Source organism: Protopterus annectens, chromosome 6.part0 (assembly GCF_019279795.1).
Source record: "Protopterus annectens isolate FY-2018-M chromosome 6.part0, PAN1.0, whole genome shotgun sequence".
NCBI classification, from domain to species: domain Eukaryota; kingdom Metazoa; phylum Chordata; order Ceratodontiformes; family Protopteridae; genus Protopterus; species Protopterus annectens.
The window spans coordinates 1,079,745,549-1,079,770,653 of NC_056737.1; the positions used below are offsets into that span (position 1 = coordinate 1,079,745,549).

At 39.5% G+C, this 25,105-nt stretch overlaps 1 protein-coding gene across 1 annotated transcript; it reads left to right on the forward strand.

The window, feature by feature from the left end:
* The first annotated feature begins 972 nt into the window (after positions 1 to 972).
* On the forward strand, positions 973 to 23,295 carry LOC122804689 (cystatin-B-like). The gene is made up of 3 exons (XM_044074704.1): positions 973 to 1,126; positions 12,232 to 12,333; positions 22,873 to 23,295. The coding sequence occupies exons 1-3, from the start codon at positions 1,031 to 1,033 to the stop codon at positions 22,999 to 23,001; spliced, it is 327 nt and encodes a 108-aa protein (XP_043930639.1). The 5' UTR covers positions 973 to 1,030; the 3' UTR covers positions 23,002 to 23,295.
* Positions 23,296 to 25,105: the final 1,810 nt, after the last annotated feature.

Here is a 25,105-nt window from a genome sequence, read left to right on the forward strand (position 1 = left end):
ATAAGGAAAAAAAAAAATATATATATATATATATATATATATATATATATATATATATATATATATATATATATAAGGCAACCACAGTAAACAATAATAAAAATAACCTCAGCCATCAGACCTTCCCACCCATCTAAATATTTGCGATCTATTTAAAAGTACCAGAGGGGGAAAAACACGTACAAAACATCGTATTTCAAACGGGATATCATACAGCTCTCCCACAATTCTCACTTTCCAGTTTGCTACTATTCACGTGTGTTAAAAATGTCAAAAAACGCAGGGAATAAATAAGTTATTCAACCAGTGTCCTAAATTTAAGAAAATAACTTTGACACCACAGAGTCAAGTTCTTACAGACTTACCAGTCTGCACAGCATACACACAAGAACATGTTCGTGTTTCCCGACTTTTCGAATTCATTCAGAGTACCGTAACTGGTAAAATGTAAAGATAGTTTACGTTTGGAAACACAGTACCCTGCCATACCACTGTGCAGACTTTAGTAGAATGACCAGCTTTTTGTCTTGCATTTTTAGTCCGTTTTTCATAAAATTGTGCTTTTCTGGCAAATTAGTGGTAAATCATTAAATGTTTAAGTTAGAAAATAATGACAGACATTTGAGTTTCAGACTTCATACCCTCTTAAACGTCCATGCTAATGCAACACCTGTTATTATACCAACGTTGTAAGTTTCTAGGACTGATGTTTAAAAAATGTCCCTACGTGTAAGGCTTTGTCCCACTTTTATTTATGGCTTTGTCCAGATTTCTTGCACTAGGATGTTGAGAGGTACGTACTCTGCACTGAAATACTGATGTAGATGTGTGCGAAATATTTCAGTCTGTTCTAACACTCTTGTCATAACCTGTCTCTGTAGTACCCCCCCCCCCCTCCATGTTAGCCGAGATGGAAGACGCCAATCTGAAGTCACGTGACAGAATGCTATATAAGCCGTACGTTAGGGGTGCCTCGGTGCATTATTTCTATATTTTGTTGTTTGGTGATAAAGCGTGTTAATCAAAAGTAATGAAAAAATCCTGTCACGTCATGCCTGGCCAAATGTGCGGAGGAGCTTCGCAGGTCAAGCCTGCCACTCCTGAAATTCAAAAGTTGTGCGATCAGGTGAGTGCACTTTTGATCTCTGTTGAAGCTCTTAGCGCTGGTGAAATGTGTATTCAGCCTCCTACTCTGTGGTGGGCAGGGTGTTTGTTAAGACATTGCTGTGCACAGGTTTCCATTTCCTACGAGGGGTCAGTTTTGGGTTTGTAATAACTGACTTTGTTTAAGCACAGTAGTTTGACGTTCTCAGTTGATACAGAGAAGCGGCTATTTAAAAAGGCTGTAAATTTAACAGGTCGTACTCCAACATCGGGAAATAAGAGCCCACCTGTGCCCAGGTAAACATTGTACAGTTTGTAAATACCCTAACTTTCGATAGGGTTGCCACCTTTTCAAATGCCCAAAGTGGGACATTTTTGTACAAATGTCAGAGTTTGCCGTGTGAAACATACCCACGGCCAGTACCAAGGACAGAACTTCTTTCTTGCCTAAATAAAAGCTTGTTCGGTACGTATTATCGCAACCACTCGCGTTTGCGAAATTTGTCCTGTTTATGAGTAGACGGGTTAAGCTGGAAACAGGAGTGGATGCAAGTAAGGAGTACTGTGGCACACCCTGTATGAGGCAGGGAGAGGAGTAACTGCCAATTCGACTCCTACCTGGCGTGTCTCACTTGGCCGGTGAGCTCCGCACTGCAACAGCCCATGACAGATGCTGCCTTCCTGATCACAAGCGCAGCAAAGGCAACTTCACCAGGAGTATGTCTTGTGTTCATGGCCAGTAGTCAAGTGTTACTGTTTCCCACTGTTGACATTTCGTACAAATGTCAGAAAATCTGCTTTTACAATGAAGGATGTTTTAGCAAGGGTTAACAAACCAAATTGAAAATGCACTTTACTGCCAGCACGAGTGGTGCTCTCTTCCCTTCATCATCATATATTTGAACCTTTTGTACAAAGTCAGCTATACCCTTTCAATTCCCCTTCAACTCTTTGTGTGGAATTCAGGCATGTATGCACTTTGTCATTGACAGTTTTTTTTTTAATCTGACATGCATTTTACTGGCAGCATGTGTTCTGCTAAATCATTTCTGCACTAACTGTAAACGTAAAGATGAATATGTGAACCTCAAGAAATATAGAAACATTCTCTAGGAATTAAAGCAGGTTTACACCTGATAAGTTACTATCAAATGTCAGCCTAACCCTTTCAAATCCCATTGAACTTTTTTGCCGTACTTCAGGAGTTAGTGGTAGTTTAGGCAGCAGCCCTAACAATTGAAGCAACTAATACATGGCAAAACAGAGGGAAGACTGGTGCAATTGTTTTCCTTCCAGACTTGAATCAAAAGTTATTATTCATTAGTTATTCTTCTTCAATTCATTGGTAAACATGTAAAAAAAAAAAAGTTTAGGGTGTTTTCTGCAGTAGCTCTTATTATAGCATGTGATTTTCGTAGCTGAGAAAATCTGGTTGCGATAATACACAAGTACCGCTTATTCTTATAACATTTTAGTTGCTTCTGTTTCTTATAACATTTAGGTGATTCAGATACAGAATAACTGTTTTATGCAACTGTTACATAAAATATTGGAAATAATTTTGTCTTAAAATCTCAGGACATTTGCCATTTCTGTATTTTGTTTTATATACAGAAATCGATTTTGACTGTACCGGGCTGGTGTCTAACCATTATGTTACAAAACCCCTTTTAGGAGAGAGTAAGAAAAGGCATAATTTGCTGCAGTTCTTCTACTCTCAGTACACACTACAAATGTACAACACAAAATCCACTAGGCAGGATGAGCTGGAACCAACCACCAAGGAATAAAACAAGCATAACCTTAGCGAACCAATGCTGTATTCTTCGCTCTTGTCCCAGAAGAGCCTGTGTAAGACAGGCTCTGGCTTGGGGCCAGGGTGTCTATCCTTGCAGAGATTTTTTGAGTAATGCCTCTCCTTGTGTCTGAGGGTTTTCCTCAGGGTAAGAGGAGTGAGCAGTAGGGTGTGGTCACTTTTGCCATACAGAGGGATGGGAATCGCACTTAGAAACTGTTTTTGTAGCAGTAGCTCAAGCTTGTTTGCACATTCTACCCTTTCCCTTGAAGGACAGGGAATAATTCTGTAACATACTTTTTTAGCTGATGGTCCAGACACTTGTTTTAAACTTCATAATGCAAAACCTGTTATTCTAGCAACTTAAAAACAAAATTTAAATTCTCTCCCCATTGTGCACCCCCCCTTCCCGAAAGTCTTTATTTTTATCAGGTTTGTCTGACTGGGTGTATTCACAACTCCCTTTTTCAGCAGATGCCTGGGGAGAAAAGCTCCCGCATACTACAAACACAACATTCTGTTATATACATGAACAGATATTAAGTAATAAACATTAATAATTACTATGAGTTTACCAATTTAAATTGTATTCATATGAAAAAAATTAATTCATGGGCTCCATTAGGTATCGATTGCCCATTTGGGCACTTGTGAAATTTTGGTGAGAGCCAGCCTCCTTAATTCATTAGGAAATAAAACCAACAAAACTAAGACAATGGAGGGTGTCTGTGTGTCTCTCTGTGTGTGAAGCTTCTTTATCTTAATGGGCTTCTCAGACGCACAGAAATCCATGTGTGCTTGTGACCAGGTACTGCATGTTGTACCTAGTGGGGTGCCAGATTTCCTATAGTACAGAAGTGGTTCAATATTTCAAATTTTGGGAGTGGAGGAAGGGGTGCCTAATTGCAGGCATGCACAGGTATAGTGTAAGCCATCCTCCAAGCTCCTTTGGAGTAAACCTGCAGTGTCCTCTTGTCTAAAAATAGTTCTGTGGTGGACTAGTGACTTCTCATAGCCATCTCTCGTCTTGTGTTTGCAGTTATATGGGGTAATGCCCTTCAGTAAACATAGCACTTTTAATTAGTCCACTAATTACGGTTAAGAACTGCACCTGTGAGTGTGTGCATGCTCACTCTGAGAATCAGTGGTTATTGCATAACTAAAGGATCATGAACATGAAATGGTTGCTACTTCAATACACTTAAGATTGACATGCTACTGCACATGCCTCAAGGCTGATCCTCGGGACAAAAAAGCGATTTTGTAGAGGGCAAGCTTCCCTTTACCCCCCCCCCGCCAATTATTTATACTAACTCTGAGGTCTCATAGCCCCGGGGAGTAGAGGATATTCCCCAACATCTGGATTGTCTTCTCTTGCACAGCTGTCGACTGTCTGCATTAACCAAAATGTGTTGACAATATAGGATTTGACTTTTGGTTACTGTTGACCAGTACTAGGGGAACCATATGTGTATAGGTTCCATTCAGTGGATTGAAAAACCCAGGGCATTAAACCTGTCCAGCGGCCTCATGATCACTTGAATTGATGTACCATAGATATTACCACAGAGCTGATTGAAAGGTGCCGATTTTAAGAAGTGTGAGATCATGCATTTACCAGGCCTGGGATCATGCCCTTTCCCCAGTGTTGTGTGATCTGGGTAGTGGTGTATATATAAAGTAGTGAGATTGTGGGCTTGCCCCCCCCCCCCAAAAAGGCAACACTTTAGTTTGTGTATATGGTGTGTTTGTGTGAAGGTCCATTCTTGTCTCCTGAACCAGACTGACTTCTTTGAATCAGTCTCCAGAACCATGGATGAGGGTAAGGTGGTCCACACAGCCTATCTGGACCTCTCCAAGGCCTTTGACACCATCCTCCACTCTGGAATCCTAGATAAACTTACTAAGCTGGACATTAATCCCTACATCACTCGATGGGTTGCCAACTGGCTCTCTGACAGAACCCAAACTGTAAAAGTAGCCGACTCCAAATCCAGCTCCAGACAAGTGACAAGTAGAGTACCTGAGGGTTCAGTCCTGGGACCGCTCTTGTTTGGCATCTACTTCTCTGAAGTACAGACCAACACTAAGGGACTCAGGCTAACAAAGTTCATAGATGACTGCAAACTGGGAGCCATTATTGAATCCCCAAATGATGTGGATACTCTACAAAATGGCCTTACTGAAACAGATGCTTGGTGCCAGAGCCATGGGCTCAAGCTGAATGTCAAGAAATGTATAGTTATCCCCTTTGGGAAAAACATGTATCCATGAATTACCACATAGGTGGCAGTACACTAAACACCGAAAGTGTGATAAGAGACTTAGGGATACAGGTAGACAGTGGTCTCACCTTCGATAACCACATCACCACAACAGTCAGGAAATTCTTGTGTGGCACACCTCATCACTAAGGGCTTTTCATCCAGAAAAAAGGAGGTCATTGTCCCACTGTACTCATCCCTCATTAGACCCTTTATAGAATACAATGCCCCATTTGGTATGTACCTCTCAAGACATCTGCAACAACTGGAAAGGCCGCAGAAATACCTCACTAAAAGAATCACAGGCCTAAAGCAGATGTCCTATGCTGACCGCCTTATAAAACTTCAGCTATATTCTGTCGCATATCGTCTGCTCAGAGGCAGTCTCTGCTTAACATACAAGGCCATGTCAAACCCAGAGCTGTTGGACATGCTACACTTAAATTCCAATCCCTCAGAGCCACACACTCCAGGGAGCTAAACCTTGTCGTCACAATAAACAAAACATGCTGGAGGGATAGGTTAGGTTCCTGACCCAGAGACTCCCCAGACTCTGGAATAGACTGTCCATACATGTTAAGCAGAGCGCCTCTTTGGCCCTCTTCAGAAGGCACCTTGACGATTGGATGGGAAAAAGAAAATTAACCCTGGGGATCATGTCAGTCACCCTGCTAGACAGGGGACCAGGGAAGTAAATAGTGTGGGAAGAAATAGCTAGGGGATTGTTATGGCTAGCTTTGTATAGACCATAGGGTCGATAGGTTCATAGGTTGTTACTGGGCTATGTGAAAGAGTGTAAAGTGCGTGTGTGAGAGAAAGCTTTAAAGTTTTCTGCTCTTTGCATATTTTTGTCATGTGTTGGTGTGGATGTGTGTGATCATTGTTTTTCAAACCCCATGCATAGTTGGCTTTAGGCACCAGAAAACCTTGTGGTTGCTTGGGGCCTCTGATCCTGGAGTACCCCCAACCACAGCAAGTTATCTTAACTTGTTTTTCAAACCGTACTCAAGAGTTTATTTCTTTAAAATTCACACCATCACTGCCATAATGCCCTTGACGTAGCAAATCCTACTGGTGGACATTGGGCCTCACAAAAGTTGCTGCTGGTTGGAGAAAAATGAGAGAGAAAAAAATATTATTCATTTTCTGATTCCACTCTAATCGAAATGAGGTTGAGTTATGACCCTGTTAGGATAAAGCCAGTAATCTGTGAATGAACATGAGCAAGATGAACAGAGGATCCCCAGCTGAATAGTTGGATTTGTATGTTTGAACTAGGAGTCTAGTGGATGATCACAGTGGCTGGGTGCTGGTGTAGGGGCTGATAATCTTTTTTAGTGCAGGTGTATTTTCTGGTTGTTAAAGGACTTTATGTGCCACTATTAGCTGGTTGAACTGCAGTAGGCTTGGCAGTTCAAGCCATTTTAGGCGATTTAGGTTGTGACAGTGGTGTGTCCAGTAGGCTGTGCTAGTAGCAAATCAGGCAATGTGATTATAGCAGGATGATAGTTTAAGATCTGTTTTGTTTAAGTTGGAGAATAGAGACGAGGCATAGAGAAGAGTTGATAGCAGATGGGAACGGGCAACTGCAGTTCTAGCAAGTGGGGTAAGGAAATGTTTGATTCTGTAAAGCGAGCCAAGTTTTTTATTAATGGTTTTGATAGTCTGATATGCGCATCAAACTTTAGGTTATCAACAACTATGACACCCAGTAGTTTAGTTTGGGCTTCTGGGGAGATGATGGTGCCATTGTTAGCAGTTATGTTGAAGGCTGGCAGGGGTCCTGCATGTGGGGGAGAAGAGGAGCAGCTTAATTTTGTTGGGGTTTAGGATCAGATGTTGGAGAGCCATTTTCCACCGTTTTGAAGTTAATTTGGGTTAATGTGAATAAAGCAGCTGGTGGGGTGTCCGAACCAATCAAGGTGGAGTCATCTGCATATTGAATGTAGGTAGCATCTGGGATGACTGAATGCAGGTAGTTGATGGAGAAAAGAAGGGGTTCTAGTATCGAGCCCTGGGGGACTCGTAATGTGATGGGTAGGCGAGATGATAGCTTGAGAGTTGGAAATGACAGGATGATTAACTTAAAATGGAAGTATCTTGGGGGGACCCTAACTTGATATTTACTGCCCCCAAAATGCTAACACTGGCCCTGACTTATGATTTGATATATGGGGGTAAGCAGATGTTTTAAAACTTGTTTATAATATATACATGTACTTATTTACATAATGCACACGTGTGTGAGGAGAGAATATATCTATATATATATATATATATATATATATATATATATATATATATATATATATGTATCTATATATGTATCTATATATGTATCTATATATGTATCTATATATGTATCTATCTATACATCTATACATCTATACATTTATACATCTATACATCTATACATCTATATATAGTTGCCACAGAGGGTTAAGGCTATGATGTGTAGTTTCTGTGATACAAGGTTTGATTTCCACAGCCCTCATTTACCTACTGTGTGACTTTGAGCAAGTTGCTTAATTAGAAGGGGCTGGGCATCCAGTGGACCTACCTTTTTTAACAGATGGGTGGTGTGTGTGTGGTGTGTGTGTGTTAAATCTACATAAATGTATGCACACACACTTAATGTATGATACACAGAGTATTTTCTATACTTATTTTTATGTGGCATTTGTTAACCAGTTAAGTGGGCTGGTCCTTGGAACATTTCATTAATGAGCCAGCTACAAGAACACAGATGTAGATTGATAAGCATAGAAGACCTGAACATTTTTATAGTTTTGCATACCAAGGTGTTTTTTGCAGAACAATTTTAGACACTGTACAGTTCATTCTGCGTGCGTTTGTTATTCTAATTCAAGTTGATAGAGAAAATCAACAAAGAAGAAAGCAAGTAGAGTGAAGGTGAGGTAACAGTTTTCCCTTGTGTTTAAGCACCTGCACTGTATTTACAAAGGGGTGAGTATGGCTTCAGGGTCTAAAATAAAAAGGTATCGAAGTTGCACAAATTGGTGAAATATGCATATTTATTTTATTTATTTTACATTTGTTAACTGGGAAAGTCCAACTGGATAAATAGCCATTTTCAGCAGAGGCCCGGGGAGAAAAGCTCCAGCTGATAAGTAACTAGGCATACATATAACAAGATAAGGCAAACAGCATCAGTATGCATATAACAAGATAAGGCACAGACAACATCAAAACATAGTGAACATGCATGGAGTTGCAGCTATACATGAAATAGTTACATACATTGCAATAGTATAAGTAGAAATTCTTCATAAAATAACAATTAGGTTCATTATACAGTATAAACCAGATTAAGATATATAATACATAAGTAGTCTTGGGTAGATTTCCTAGCTAGTTAACACGGTAGAGATTAGTATCAAACAGTAGGGTAGTTAAAGGTAGGTAAACAATGTTATTGGCAGGGTAAGTGAGGAGGAAGCAGGATCAGCCAGGGGATGAGCAGAGGCAGGTCCAGTGATCCAGTAAGTGTGACTTAACAGCTTTTTTTGAAAGCTGTGTGAAAGGATTCAAGAGTTAAGGCTGCTGGGAGAACATTCCATGATTTAGCAACATAAGTAGAAAATAAAGAATCCCCAGCTGAGTTTTGATTTGGGGACCTTAAGTAGAAGCTCGTCACTTGATCAGAGAGGTCTTGAGGTGGTTTGAGGCATAATTATGTTTTTTTAGTGATGGTATCCTGTCTGGTTGATTTTAGTATTTTATGAGCAAGTACAAGTTGGTTTTAATGGAGGAGGTGGGGAAATTCCAGCCAGTTGAGTTTTTTGAGAGAAAGACAGTGATGGGTTCAATTGGCAGATGTAGTGGTCAATCTTACAATTTTTATTATAGCATGCAGAAAGTTTTAGTTCAGACTTGGATAGGTTAGTTAGGATGGGGGATGCATATAACAGAGTTGAAAGGAGATTAGTGCGAGCAATGGTAGCTTTGGCATTATGTGATAGGAAGGATTGTTTCTTCTAAAGGCAGCCCAGTTTCTTGTATGTATTTTTATTTATTTATTTTATTTTACATTTGTTGACCGGGCTAGTCCAACTGGGTATATGTCCATTTTCAGTAGAGGCCCTGGGAGAAAAGCTCCACAAAACAGTCAATTATACTATGTGCCATTTACAAATGCAGGTACATTTACAGATAATTATGCCATTCATTACATTTTGTTGCATTTCTGTAAACAGAATCATGGTACATTTCAGCTATGGTTAGCCATTCACAGATATCACTGATAATATTTTTAAATATAGGAGAACGCTCTCTTTGCAGTTAACAGAAAAGTAACTAGCTTATAACAGGTATGGTGATAGTACCCAGAGTTAGTCAGGGTTAGTGCAAGGGCATAACCACTGTGATTTAAGGTATGGTTTCAATTTGCTTTTAAATAGTGTTGTTGAGGAAAGGGAGGTTAGGTCTCTTGGGAGGGAGTTGCATGGTTTTGCCCACAGTATTAGCGAACAAGGAGTCACCAACCAAATTTAGTTTTACCTATTTGTACAATTAGTTTGATGAGCATAGGGTCTTGAGGTTTTTATAGGGGGTGATTAGGTTTAAGTATTGGTGTGTTAGTAGGTTGGTACAGGATCTTGTGGGCAACCGTTAAACTGGTTAAATAGTATTAGATTTGGCAATTCTAGTCATCCTAGCTGCTTAAGATTGTTGCAATGATGGGTTCTGAAGGCAGACCCAGTTGCAAATCTGGCAATATTATTGTAGGAGATTGCAAGCTTGTTCAGGTTGTTTTTACATAGTTTAGTATATATAGGCAAGGCATAGAGAAGGGTAAAGATTAAGTGGGTACAGGCAGTGGGTGGTCCTGGCTAGTGAAGTCAAAAAGGGTTTGATCCTATATAGGGATTCTAATTTGACTTTTTATAATAATTATTTTATTATAATTTTAATTATCTGATTTACATACAGGTCATATTTTAGGTTATCAATTTCCACTCCTAGCAGTTTAGTATGGCAGTCAGGGGCAATTAATGTGCCATTGCTGGAAGTGATACTAAAGTTTGGAAGAGATTTGATATGAGTGGGGGTGAAAAGTAACAACTTTTAATATTAGGCAGTTGTTAATGAGCCAGTTTTCAATTGAAGTAAAGGTGGATTGGGTAATTTTCTGCAATTCAGCCATTGAGGGCGCAGAGCAGATGAGTATAGAATCATCCACATATTGAACGATGCTGGCATCTAGACTGGCAGTGTACATGTCATTGATGAAGATGGACAATAGCAGGGGGCCTAGAATTGAGCCTTGTGGAACTCCTGTGGATACTGGGAGTAGAGGATGGGCCTTTCTGTCATTGAACTGCTTGTTGTCTTCCCTCTAGGTAGTTTTTAAACCAGGCAATAGAGTGATTGTCTAAGGCCAGGTTTTGTAGAGAGTATAACAGTTTTGAGTGGTTCACCATATCAAAGGCTTTTGACAGCTCTAGGAAGAGTGCAGATGTTTACATACCACAATTTTAATAAAGGTTGATGTCGTATGTCCTATCATAATGTGTTCTGGTGTTTTTAAGTCATCATAACATTGTTCACCATTTTAACACAATGTGTTAAATCTTTCTGGCCTAACTCCCATAATGAGATACAATTCACATCTTTAACATTTGTCAAGTGTTGTATAACGCAGTACATTTGTAAAATAAAATATTCACCTTCACTTTAATATTTCAGAATAGATTCTTTAACATTGTCTGGTATTGTAGTTTCAACTGTGCCTTAACATATATTTGACAAATTTCAAGGCTTTCCACTTGCCTGCACATCTCTTGTTTAAGTTCCGGTCTCCATAAACCCAGTCACTTTTTCTGCCCCCCCCCCCCCCCCCCTGGAATCTTCAGTCTGTCAAATAACTCTTGGTCAAATGTGTCTGCTGCACTGTTTCTGCATCCCTTCCTCTTGTAGGAATGTGTGATTCCCTGACCTTACAGCTCTATGGATCTCACAGCAGCCTCTAGGTAGCCCTACATCACAGTACATCTACATGTCAGGAACTGGATTTTTTTTTAGTAATGTTTTCTGTCTGGCTGGTTTCTAGTATGAATGAATTTCATTTTTAGACATTGTTTTTGGGGGTTGTGTTTGCATTTTGTATTGGTATGTAAAGTTCAGTGTTTACATCACACTGCAGGGAACCATATTATTTTCACTGTTTCCGTTATAATTAGGACAGATCCGGAAGGCAGCACTAGAACTCAAGTAGACTAGCATTTTAATATTTAAAAGCAGTGATGAAACTGTTACTAAACGTTGTGCATTACTACTAAACCAGTTGAGTGTTGGCAGTGCAGAGATTGACTGTAGATATTTTTGTATGATCAATTTTGCTACACCCTTGTGAGCAAAGCATGCTGTCCCTGGATTTGAGTTACCACTGTCGAGCTATTGTTCATGACAGTATGTTGCTTTAGTAATGCTCTCTCTTAAAGGTTGTTGTGTCTTTCGGCTTTTTCCTGGTTGGGGGTCGCCACAGCGGAACTCCGGTCCGCTAATGATTGGTAGTTGATTTTTATGTGCCGAGTTACCAGCCCTGACGCACAACCTTCAATGAAGGTACGCCCATTCACGCATGTCTCCACGCAGAAGACGCACTAGCTGAGAATCGAACCGGACAGCGTCTTACTAATGCTCTCTTAAAGGTATGAAAGTGAAATAAGACGCACTTGGGTTGAAACTCCTAAATGATTTTGCAGCAAACCCTTTTCTGCTGTTCATGAAACTGGACAGGCAGTTTGTAACAGTTTTATGAATGAAACTGTACAGTCCTGGTTGTAATCTGTGCATTTCAAAGTTTGTCCTTTTGTAAGATTCCAGTTGAGTAACTGGGGAGCAGGACACAGTTGTCCGTTGTTGATGAAAACTAACATAACTGTTTTTGTGATTCGTGCACTGGGCACATCTCTGATCTTTTGAATTCAAAACATTGTAATGTACTTGCTAATAAATAAGAAACATGTTATGCTAAATGTATGAACCATGTATTACCTTAGTCTGATTTGCTGTGACTGTCAACACTTTCTGTTTTGTTTGTAGATCAGATCTGCTGCAGAAGAGAAAGCTGGGAAGAATTTTGCACATTTTCAAGCAGTTTCATTTTGCGATCAAGTTGTTAATGGAACAAACCACTTTGTTAAGGTAGAAAGACTAGACATGGATATTTTGCAGATGACTATCTTTCCAGCCGAATTTAAAAACTGCTTGGCACAACTTTTTTTGCCTGTTTCTCTACCTGTTGAACGTCCAGAGCATTAGCCAGCATATTCCCACCCTTCATAAAATGACCTTATCTGTCGCATGAGTTCTTGAATTCATGCCATGTTTCCCTGAACTTTCTGCCTGTTCATGAATACCTAAATTTTAGTGGTTGAGAAAGGTCCCTTAGTCTGCCTAGTCTGTTTCATTTCCTTACCTGTTAGATTATTTGTACAGTTATTTAACCTGCATCTCCATACTGTCATACTTGCCTCGTTTCCAGCCCATAAGTCTTTAATTCTGTTTTTAATCTACTTTCTTTTTTTTTAAGGCAGGTTATGACAGTATGTTTTCTGTGCAATATCTCTTCTCTCTCTGGACCTCCTCCACCAGTAAATCACTTGAGTTCTATAGAAGTATCAAGTACATTGAGTTTGTAGATTTACTTCTCTAAATATTATAGAATTAAGCCCACAAGCTAGTAACAAATTAGTAACAAATTAATCCGTTAAAAAAAAATATATATATATATATATATATCTCTGGATGAACGATTGGATCTGGAAGTAGGTCAGTTACAACAGGCTGTTTAATTCATTAGTTTTGCTGGTAATAATTGTAGAAATTTTGGAGAGATATTTTACATTTGTCCACAAACAAAGACTGTTTTCTTAGTGAGATACTTTACATTTTTCCATGAGTAAGAATGTTTTGTTGAATTAATTGATCTAATTTACCAAAATGTTAGTTTGATTTTTTTTTTTTTTTTTTTTTTTTTTTTCTTCTGGGTAAATCTCCTAATTATTAAACACCAAATACCTTGATTACACTAGGGTTAATCAACTAAGTTAGGCAGTTAACTATTTTGATTTTTCTATACAAGTAGGGAATAAGGTTCAATGACATTGGAGGTTAATAAAGCTCATTACATATTACTTGTGTAATTCAACAAGTGCTAAGCCGTTTGACTCCCTATTGAGATGTCAGAACTAGTGATGCCGATTCCAGAACTGACAAAAAAACATAAAAAATGGGATACAAGTAACTGTCACCAGTCTCCTCCTTTTAAACTTGCTTCACTGCATACTGATGTGGAAGGAAAGTTCCCACAGCACCCTGAACGTGCATGTATCCACTCTGACTGCCATACCTTAGAGGAAAAGGGAATAGAAATCCTGATTTTTTGCTCATTCTTTCTCGGCATTGCTGGACACAGCATTGCATGTTCTGACAATTTAAAGGGTTAACAACCCTTCCATGTAGCCCTTCAAGTTCAGCCAAAGCCGGCCATCACCACAGCTCCATCTGTAGGTCAGGAGTGCCACTGCAGTTATTCAGTCTGCCTGTAGTTTGCAGATGGAACTGAAAGTTCCCAAAATTACCGGACACCATAGGTGCCTCCTGTATGTCAGATTAAAACCTTTTGTCATGTAGGCATTTCTGAATGTCCATCAAGGAGGAACTGTAACTACACCTGAGTAGTAGTAAGCAGCAGTATGGTTTCATGCTGGGAAAGACCACTACAGATGCGATGTTTGCTCTGAGGGTATTGATGGAGGAGTATACAGAGGGTCCGAAGGAGTTGCATTGTGTCTTTGTGGACTTAAAGAATGCATATGACAGGGTGCCTAGAGAGGAGTTGTGGATTGTATGAGGAAGTCAGGATTGCAGAGGAGTATGTAAGAGTGGTACAGGATATGTACAGAAGAAGTAGGACAGTGGTGAGGTCTGCAGTAGGAGTGGCAGGTGCATTCAAGGTGGAGGTGGAATTAATCAAGAATTAGCTCTAAGGCCTTTCTTATTTGCAGCGGTGATGGGTTGACAGACGAGATCAGACAGGAGTCCCCATGGACTATGATGTTTGCCGATGACATTGTGATCTGTAGTGAGTGTAGGGAGCACGTTGAGGAGACCTTGGAGAGGTGGAGATGTGCTCTAGAGAGGAGAGGAATGAAGGTCAACAGGACTAAAATGGAATTGTGTGTGAATGAGATGGAGGATAGAGGAATGGTGAGGATGCAGGGGGTAGAGTTGGCGAAGGTGGATGAGTTTAAATACTTGGGCTCAACAGTTGAGTAATGGTGAGTGTGGAAGAGCAGTGAAGAATAGAGTACAGGCAGGGAACTACAAGAGGATAGTGAGACTAGCTGTGTTATATGGGTTGGAGACAGTGGCTTTGACGAAAAGACAGGATTCATAGCTGGAGGTGGCAGAGTTAAGGATGTTGAGATGTGCATTGGGTGTGATGAGGATGGACAGGATTAGGAATCATATGGTCAGCTCAGGTTGGATAGCTTGGAGACAAGGCCAGAGAGACGGGATTGCATTGGTTTGGATATGTGCTGAGGAGGAATGCTGGGTATATTAGTAGAAGGATGCCATGGATGGAGCTGCCAGATAAGAGGGGAAGGGCTAAGGTAAGGTGTGTGGCTGTAGTGAGAGAGGACATGCAGGTGGTTTGTGTGACTGAGCAAGATGCAGATGACAGGAAAAAATGGAAGCAGATGATCTGCTGTAGCAACCCCTAACAGGAACAGCCAAAAGTAGTAGTAGTAAATGCTAAAGAGTAAAATTTGTAGCTGAGCATTTTCATTACTGTGGGGAATCGTGCACCCTCCCCATGCATATGCTTTCTTCCACCCACAAGCAAATGAGGGCTGCATTCACTTGCTTGGGATTGCCAAGCCCATGTCTTTAATTGTGGCCTTTTGATGCTGTCCAAGCCTGTGCTGACAGGTGTTAACCAGCTTATCAAATTCACCATTCAGTCCTTACTACAAGATAGGCAAGCCAGTGTTGACTTCTCCCACCCCTCCCTCCTTCATTGCTCATCAGTGCTAGAACTACTATTTCAACTTGAGCCATATGGGTTGTAGTCTGGATTTTATCCCTTAATTTCATAGTAGAGGGTGATTTGGACAGTTCAAAAACAAGTGTCAGATGGTGTTTAACCTGATTAAAAATAATATGAAAAAATAAATAGAAGGTGACCAGATCTTTCCTATATAGGCAGCCACTATTCACATGAATGGATGTAGTTGTGGTGATAGCAGGATAAAATGGCAATTTTTTTTTTAGAGTGACTTTATCCAACCAATGTGGTATATTTGCTGGAGGCTTTGTTCATAGTTTCATAGGTAGGTACTAGGCTATTGGCCCTAGGGCCTATATAAGCCTAGCCAAGAGGGTACCCTGGCTTTCACCACCCAAGAAAATTATTTTTCTGTGCCCTTATCGAGCAGAGCCACAGAAGTGATCCCTGGGGTGAATTTCCTATTTCCCATACAGTCATCAAGAATTTTCTTGAGTGCTATGAGGAGCTTTGTTTGATATAGATGGGTAGTTTGTTCCAGAGTATGGGAAGTCTCTGGGACATAAATCCTATCCCTCCAGCATGTTTTGTTTATTGCAGTGACAACGTTTAGGTCCCCAGAGCGTGTAGCTCTGAGGTCTTGGGATTTCCTTAAGTGAAGCATGTCCAACAGCTCTGTGTTTGACATAGCTTTGTATGTCAGGCAGAGATCGCCTCCAAGTAAGCGATATGTGACGGAGTAAAGCTGGAGTTTTTTGAGACTGTCTGCATAGGACATCTGTTTGAGGCCAGTAATCTTCTTTGTGAGGTATTTCTGTGGCCTTTCCAGTTGTTGTAGATGTCTTGTGAGGTACATACCGAAAGGGGCATTGTACTCTATTATGGGTCTAATGAGTGACTAATGAGGGGGACAGTGACCTTTTTTCTTTTTTTCCATGGACGAGAAACCTTTTGTGATGTGTGCCACTTAGAAGGCACAGAAGGTGTTGAAAAGTGGAAGGTTGTGTTCTAGTTCTGGAATGAACATCCCTTTACCAGTAGCAGAAAACTGTAAGGGATAAGAAATCTGACATCTTTCTACATGCAACAAAAGTGGCTGATTTTGGATTTGATGAACTTTTATGAAAGTATTTGAAGACGCAAGTATTTGAAGGTGGGAGTGACTTGGAATGAGTGATGCTGATAAGGGTCAAAGATCTTAATGGGGAGTCTGTCTTGCAAAAGGTCTAAAGATTTATTTTTTGTTTTACTCTGGTTTAAAATGAGTTTATTCTCCTCTAGACAGGTGTGGAATTTGGAAAGATCCTGAAGGATTTCATATTTTGTGAAACTAGGCCATCAGCGCAGATAAAGATGTTGGCGAGACATTGAAGGCAGGGAGTTAAAAAAAAAAATTAAATAAATAAATAAAAAAATAATAATAAAAATAAAATGCCCAGCCCAAGAACAGTGTCCTGGGGAATGCCGGAGTGAAGGGAGGGTTCACTGTCTGCCAGAAAGACTTGTTGGATAAGTAGCTCAGAAACCAGTTTGGGAAGAGCTGGGTTAGTGTAAGGAGTTAGGAGAAGGTGATGGTAAAGTGCGGGCCAGATAGGAGTCCTCAGTCCATGGCTGTTAGAATAGGAATATGATATTTCAGTTAGATGATTTTTGTAAGAGACAATCCTCAAGTGATTCAGCTGGAAACCTACTTTCTGTGAAACCATATTTGCCCTTCCCCAATGTTGTGTTTGTTGGAATTGGTATATATAATTTAGGGGGTGGGGCCCCCAAGGGGGTACCCATTGCAAAAAGTTTAGGTTCACTTGAATGCTTCCAGCTAAACCATGGTTTGGAACTCACTGACATTCCATTTTAATGGGTTCATGTTGCACAAAGGTAATTGGTTAAGGAGAAAACAGCATTAATTTAAACTTGAGTAAATAAGATGGGTGCATAGAGATGTGGAGGCTGAGATGCATGTTGGTCTGAAGCTTTCTGTCTAGGAAAGGGTGAATATTGGACAGTTGTCAGTGTGTGTGTGGGGGGGGTTGGGATAATTGCTTCCTTTACTTTGCTGTGAAGTAGCTATAACAAATCAGTTGGCTGAAAATGTATCTGAGTATAACTATAATCATTGCAAGCCTGAAAAACTAGGGGGGTAATGAGCTTTGCTAGATATACTGTTTACCCTTTCCTTCCACCATTGCACACTGTAAGTGCAAATATATATGAATTTTTGTTCACCTTACATTGAGCTTATTAAGACAGGCCTCATTATGGTTGTGTAGTTCTTTTTCAGATATCTGTAACCCTTCCAGAACCCTTATGCATGTCTAAAAGTTGCTTTATTTTTATTTTATGCCTTTATATCAGATTACTTCTAGGACATAACCATTTTGTTTCCAGTCCCTTTATCTATCCTGGATATCTATTTACTGTGCCTCCCATCTACTTAATTATATCAGTTAATGTTGAACTCCTCTGCTTATCAAAAGCAGTGTATATTGTTTTTTACACCTCTTATGTTACCATTTGATGTTATCTTTGTTTATTTTACTGCAATTCTTTTTGTTTCTGTAATAAATGTTGGGATTCATGAGCATACCTTGCATGACCTTGCAAGGACTACCTCAGTTGCAGAGAGAAGTGATGCAGCCTGAAGATAATTATCAATTTAGAAGAAGGAATTTTGCACCATGAGCTTTAAGTAACTTAAGAAATCTGCATGGGGAGATGACAGTTCCAGTGAGGAGAAACATGTTTTCATGAGTCTGGTTAGAGTTTTCAAATAGTAGTAAGCTTGTTACGTGCGTCAGATTTGTGCATGCACAGATGCAATCGGTGATGCTACAGAAAGACAATAATGGGCATCTAACAATGTTCCTGTGAAGTTTTTTACCATTGAAGTGGGAGTATAGCAAAGTCAGAAAGGGAGATGAGCAAGCAGAGGGACATAAGCAGGACACAGGAAAGGAACATTGGAGTGGGAAGGCAGTAATTGGGGGGCAGGTGCCCTTTTTTCATGAAGGGCAGAAGAAGCAGAGGATGAAAAGAAGGAAATGGGGGCTCTCAAACATAAAACACAAAGACCAATGGGGAGATGTTGATAAAAGGGTGGAGGGGGTTTAGTGAGAATATAGACAGACAAGGGAGAACAAGGAGTGGTGTTTGCAATGGATATACAGATAGAGGATGGACAGTAGTTATGAGGAGGATTGGATAACCAGCTGGGAAGGGAATTGATGCACAAGAAAGTAAACTCCATGATGGGGGATGCTGCCTAGGCTAAACCTAGGAAATGCAGTCACTAATGTGACTGCTCCCCCACTTAGCCCAGCTTCAGATGGCACACAAGGCAGTGCTGGACAGAGGTGCTACCCTGGTGTGAAAAGTCCTTATCCGGCTTGCAGTATAGGCATCAAGCTGCCATTCCACAAACTTCCCCCATCCCCTCTTCTTTTTATCTCCTGTTGGTTGATGAACTTTGACCCATTGGCATTTTCAGTAGAAAACTATAGCACCCCACTCTGGTTATTGACCACCAGACCTTGACCCTTAACCCTTCCTTTACAAGTAGAGGAAAAAGTATGCCATCTAGCAGGCATACTTCATAATCCCTCTTTTCACACCCCTCTTCTGTTTTGTTCATTTTACTCCCCCTTACTGTTGCAGAATATCTGATCTCCTGACTGAATTTGTCCATCCTTCAAACTGGATATTACTCTTCTGAGTGCCCTTTTGGTTTCCATTTGCTGTCCTCCTCTGTAATTCGTTAACACTGTATGATTTTCTTCATGTATTGTGATCGCCATTTGATCTGCATGCTTGTTTTTTCACAAAGGCTTGTTGTTGTGGGATGTAGCCAATTGATCCATATATTTTTTTCTAGGGGTTTCCAAGGCAGTGTGCCATTTGCAGTCTGCCTTCCTGAGGTTAATTTTACTTTGTGGTAAAAGTCTTTGGTTTGTTTTCTGGTATACTCTGTTGTCCATGCTGAAGTCCTCGATCAAAATAAATACTGCTGAAAACTGATTTTATGAACTGGACTAGAACTCTTGGGGATGGTCTATCCTGGCAGAAATTGAGCTACGGTGATCTGTAATTTGATTACATCAGTTGTCTGGCAGTGTGTGTAAGGAGTAATCCCCAACAAGTGTTGACTGGTAAAAGGTTTGCTGTGCCACACACACACAACTTTGGTGTTTTCTCTAATTGGGTTAGTTACTTTTGGATGATTGGATTAGGGTTCATTTGCATCAAAACTCAAGCCAAAAAAACAGCCAGCACTCTGCATCAGCAGTGAAATAACTTTATCATCACCCCACCCTCAAATAACCAATTACAGCACATGATTGAGTCCCAGAGAAAACAAAGCACCTAATCTTAATAATCCAACTCTTCTTATGTAGTAATTCATGCCACCCCAATATATTCAACCCTTTGAAACAAATATGATCAGTGGCAGTAAATCAATGCACTGTGATGCTTAAGGTTATGTTTATATACAACTAGATATACAACAATTCCTAATATCACTAAAATGTTCAAAGATATGAATTTTAAACAGTCTGGAAGTTTGTCCTGTATAAAAGACAGAACAGCTACATTCAACCAAATATATAACCCATTCAGAAACACAAGTATTCATATAATGAATGTCAAAAATACAAGCTGTATTAGGTGATGAAAATTATTTTCATAACCAACTTGCAAGCTGAGCAATGTCGAGAAGGAAAACTGCCCACTAATTGCATCCATTCAATAAACTGTTGTACAACTGGATCAAAACAAAACCAAAATTACCAATAGTTTTCCCCATCTGTTCAACAGACTGTTGTACAATAGTTTTCCCCATCTATAAGAAAATGTACAATGTGTTGGTTTTCCCCATCTATAAGAAAATGTACAATGTGTTGTAACAGCTGTACTAACTTGTTTTCCAACAAAAGCATCCTCCAGCATGTTTTCATCTCCTAATACAGCTGATGTTTTTGACATTCATTTTATGAATACCTGTATTTCTAAATGGGTTATGTATTTAGTTGAATGTAGTTGTTCTGCCTTTTTATAAAACAAACTTCCAAACAGTTTAAAATTTGTATATTTGAATATTTTAGTGATATTAGGAATTGTTGAACATCTAGTGCATTGTATAAACATACCCTTAAACATTCTACTGTTTCATTTAGATTTACTGCCATTGAGCATATTTGTTTCAAAGGGTTGAGTAAGTTGGGGTATATGTGCTTTAATTTATTTGTATATTGCTTTTTGCACTGAAGACTTTTGGCTGAAACAGGTTTGCCTTACTTAAATTATGTTTCTACAAGCTTTTTAACAACTACAAATAAAGTGTGTTTTATTGCCGCGTGGAGTGCTGGCCGTTTTTTGGTTTGAGTTTTGAATCTTGGCCTTGCACCTCTGTTGTACATGTGAGAGCAATTATGTGCATTAACCCACATTTTTATAATCACTTGCTCTGTGGTGTTCATTTGCATTAACCCTTGTTTTGTGATCACTTGTCTTTTGTTGTTCAGTTGCATCAACCCAAAAATCATTTTGATTGGTTTGCACAGTGGTGTTTGATTACATTAGCCCATATGTTATTTTGGTTGCTCATTGATCTTAGTTTGCATTACAACCCATAATTTATGACTATTTCTTGTAGTCCATTGGTGTTTGATTGCATTAACTTATAATTTCTTGGTGTTAATTTGCATTAACCCATATTTTGTGATTACTTGCACAAGTTGTCCATTGGTGATTTTAATTGCTTTAACTCACATTTTGTAATTGTTTTTTTTAAACAACAAACATATTTTTATTGAATTATTACTTATGACCTAGACAAACATTTATATAAATGAGAACAAACCATATTGACGTATTTTCATTTGTAAACATTATGCATCACATAGTCTTCTATACAGTCATTGCCAATTGAGCATTGCACAGCTCATTCAATTCCTGCCTTCCCTTAAACCTCATTCCTCCAAAACATTATTCTGCCTACTGAATATTCTCACATTTCCCTCTTTTTTTTTTATTTTTTTTTTTTTTTTTTTCTCCAGCATAGTTTGCTCCTACCCCTTTCTGAAGATCCTATGTGTAGTTCTTTATCTCTTGCTACTATATTCACCACTTCTAATACATTTGGTTTACACTTTGATTTCCATTTTCTAGTATTTTTTTTGGGCATGCACCAAAGTTAAACTCAACAAGGCCTTACTTATGTCTAGGCAGTTCAGATCCTGTATTGCAACTCAATAGTTCACCAATTTGCTCATCCAGAGGTTTGCAGGGGATTTTAAGTCTGCTAACTCATTACATTCCCATAAATATGGTCTGTTACCTCTCTTCCCCATCACACATACATTTGCAATCTAGCCTAGGATTTTTTTTTTGGAGTCTGCTTGGAATATAAAAATACCTATGCAAACACTTCTAGACTTTTTTGCACATTTGGAAGCCATACATATATTCTCCCATTGTTTCTTTGTGAATTGCTTATCCACTATCCCTTCCCAATCCTTTCTAATCTCCACAGATTGATTCCTCTAGTTATCATGCAATATTTTGTATGCTCTACTAATTATTTCTTTTTTAAACAGCAGTTTTTGTTCTGGATTCAATTTAAAACTCTACCTGTACTGGTCTTTCACTTGGGAATGTTGTAATATGTTTTAGGAATTAATATGTTGTGGTTGCTAACCATATAAAGATTCAAGAGCTCACTTTCCTGAGAACTTCATGTCAAAGTTGTTCAGTACTAGTTTTCTAAATTTTCTCCTCTCCTACCTGTAGGTAATTGGGGTGACCAGCCATTAGTTGTGCCAGCAAAGTGTTAATGTATGGCATATACTCTAGGGAAAGTGGTTTTGTTAACTGGGCAGGTCTATGGTAGGCCTTTTCATCCATTACCCAGGTGTTAATGCAACATAACGTATTACAGTTCCACATAACATGTTACAGTTCATCTTGTTTCAGCATGATGGGGGGCTGTATAGCAAATGATCTAGCTAGAGGAGTAATGTTTATAGTGTTAAATGGTTATCCATAGCAATGAATTTCAACAGCGCCTGTAGACATTGCGCTTTCTGAAAGGCAAGCTATTGCACATGTAATAGCATAGAAAGATTGTAATGTGCACAGATTAATGTATACATGTTTACATAGTTAACATTTAGATCCTTGCCTTCTTAGCTTGAGAGACAATTCTGTGTGCAGCTTGTATACAATTTGCCTTATTTTCCCCTACACCTTTGCATTCTTCTTGGTACGTCTATGGATAAAAAGTTGGTACAGTTACCATTTTATTATTTGTAACTGTATTGTCAATATTAAAGACTCTTCCTCCACCCACATTTGAAAGGTTAGCTTACAGCATCTCTGCTGATGATTTATACAATGGTAGCCTGTCAGAAAATCTGAACTTTAATATGCGTTCTGCAGTGTTAAGGGGATTTCCATATCTACTAGTCTTAGTGTATTTAAAATATGTAATAAAGTGTCTATTTTTTCTGCCTAGTAGAAGTTTTACATTTGTACCTGGATAGCCTTATATGGTGGCTGATGGATAAAACAGAGCATTTACAGCATTTCTGCTGCATAATGTGTGCATGCATCTGATTAACTTAAGTTGTATCTTTGTTTCCTTTTCCTGATTTGGACTTGTTTATACCTTTTAGATTGATGTTGGTGGTGGTGAATGTATACATGCACGTATACATCAGAAGCTTCCTTGTTACGGGGGAGAAGTAAGTCTCTCTGACATCCAGACATCAAAGACCCATGAGGACAAATTGGGTTACTTTTAACTGAAAGACTTGAACTTCCTGTCCAGCTGTCTGAATAATGAAGAAAAGGTGTCTGCAGCTGACAAAATAATCTACCACTGACAACAGACAGCACTGCATTCCCTTTCATTTCTCTAGAAAATGCAAGCCATCAACACAGCATGCTGTCAGTGTAGCTTAAACATGCTTTTCCCTAACAATAAACAGTACAGAAAATATATATTTTATAATGTATATATTTTTGCATTTGTTTAAGCTCATTGCATTCTAAACTAAGGTCTGAATAGACTTTTGAAATAAAAATGCATTTTGGTACTTCTGTTACATCATTTCAACTTTCCAACTTTGTATGCATTTGAGTACAGATATCTAACTTGAAACATCCTTGCAAATGAGAGGTGAATTCACAGTGGGTGGAATTCCAAAGTGTCATACACTACACTATGACGTTTTGGAGTAATTAAACAGGCAGTATAACCGTATTAATGCATGCTATGCCCAGGAATAGTAATGTCAACAAGGCAGATTTTATACAGTGGACTAACGTGGTGTGTGTGTTATGGTTTTATGTTAGTTGGCCATTCTGTCTCAAGAGACTATGACGTTTACATCACGAAAAAAGTCAGTCGAACTACAGTGCCTGCTGTGACTAGCTGACCATACACAAGGTCTTTGGGGATGGGACCATGCTGCATATGGCTGACATGATCAAGCCAGCATAAGTCCCTTTGGGATAACAGAAAAAAAAAAAAACATGCTTGGTAACCCTATCTGCTCTAGGGTGTTCTCGCTTGGGGTGAAGTCTTGCCTCTTGCCAAGTGATGCCCAGGATCCTTCTGAGTCAGCATAGCTGAAGTGCATTAAGCAGGAGTACAGGGTCCAAGTTTCACTACCATAGAGCAGTGTGCTGAGCACACATGCTTGGTACACCTTCATCTTGGTGTTCAATTTAGAGGTGTGCCAGAACTTTTCTCTTACCCAAGCCATTGCTGTTGATGCCTTACCAATCCAGGTATTCAGCTCAGCATTCAGGGAGAGGTTGCTGGTGATGGTGGAGCCTAGGTAAGTGAAGTTCTTCACCTCGAGTGTGATCACCAATGAAGATGTTGGGGGGGGTGCTGCTGACCTCCTGCCTTATGATTGTTGGTCTTCTGCAAGCACCAGAGAAGCAGCTTATGAGACCTTGTAGTACTTCCTCGGTGTGAGCTGTCAGGGCAGCATTGTCTGCAAACAGCATCTCTCTAATCAATACTGTCCGCACCTTGGTCTTTGCTTGGAGGTGTACGAGATTGAAAAGATGGGTATACAACATTTTTAGACTCCTTGAAAGCTTGGGACAGTAGCAGAGAGAAAAAGATGCTGAAGAGTATTGAAGCAGGAGGTACACACCCTTGCTTCACTCCACTCCTGATTGGGAATGGATCTGAGGAAGAACCATCATATTGTATGATACCTTGCATGTCCTCCTGGAAGGATGCAATCATTCTCAGGTGTTTGAGGGAACATTCAGTCTTCTGTAGCAGGGTGAGGAGGCCTTTCCTCCTGACCAAGTTGAATGTCTTGGTTAGATCAATGAAGGAGAGATGTACAATGGTTTCCTTTGCTGGCGGCTATACTGCTATGTGCGTTTTTATGGCAATAGATTTTTATGGTTTCTGTCTTGAGAGCTGTGCCTTTAAATTTTGTATGGCTATTATACTTGAATGTTTTTATTGGTAGATATTTAATTGATTGTATTTTAAATATTTGAGATGCTGATTTTTTTGTATGGTCTGAAGAAGCGATTTTATCGCGAAAGCGATCACCTGTGTTCGAATAAAATTCTGGGTTTTACATTGCTCTTTGCCATCTGCTTTTTATTGGCTTGCTGTGGTGCTGTTCTACATTTTTGTTCATGCTACTTGTCATGTGTGTATATGTATGTGTGTGTGCGCGTGCCACCATAAGGAACATGGGCACTAAAAATGCCTTGGCAAAACATGGTCTGCTATGCAATTACTTTGAATTTTTTAGTTTTTTTTTTTTTTGTTTTAGCACAAATAGATATTTTCTTTGACGATTATGACATACTTTTGAAGGTGCTGGAACTTCAGGGGGCAGCTGATCCTTAAAGCTGAATCTTTCC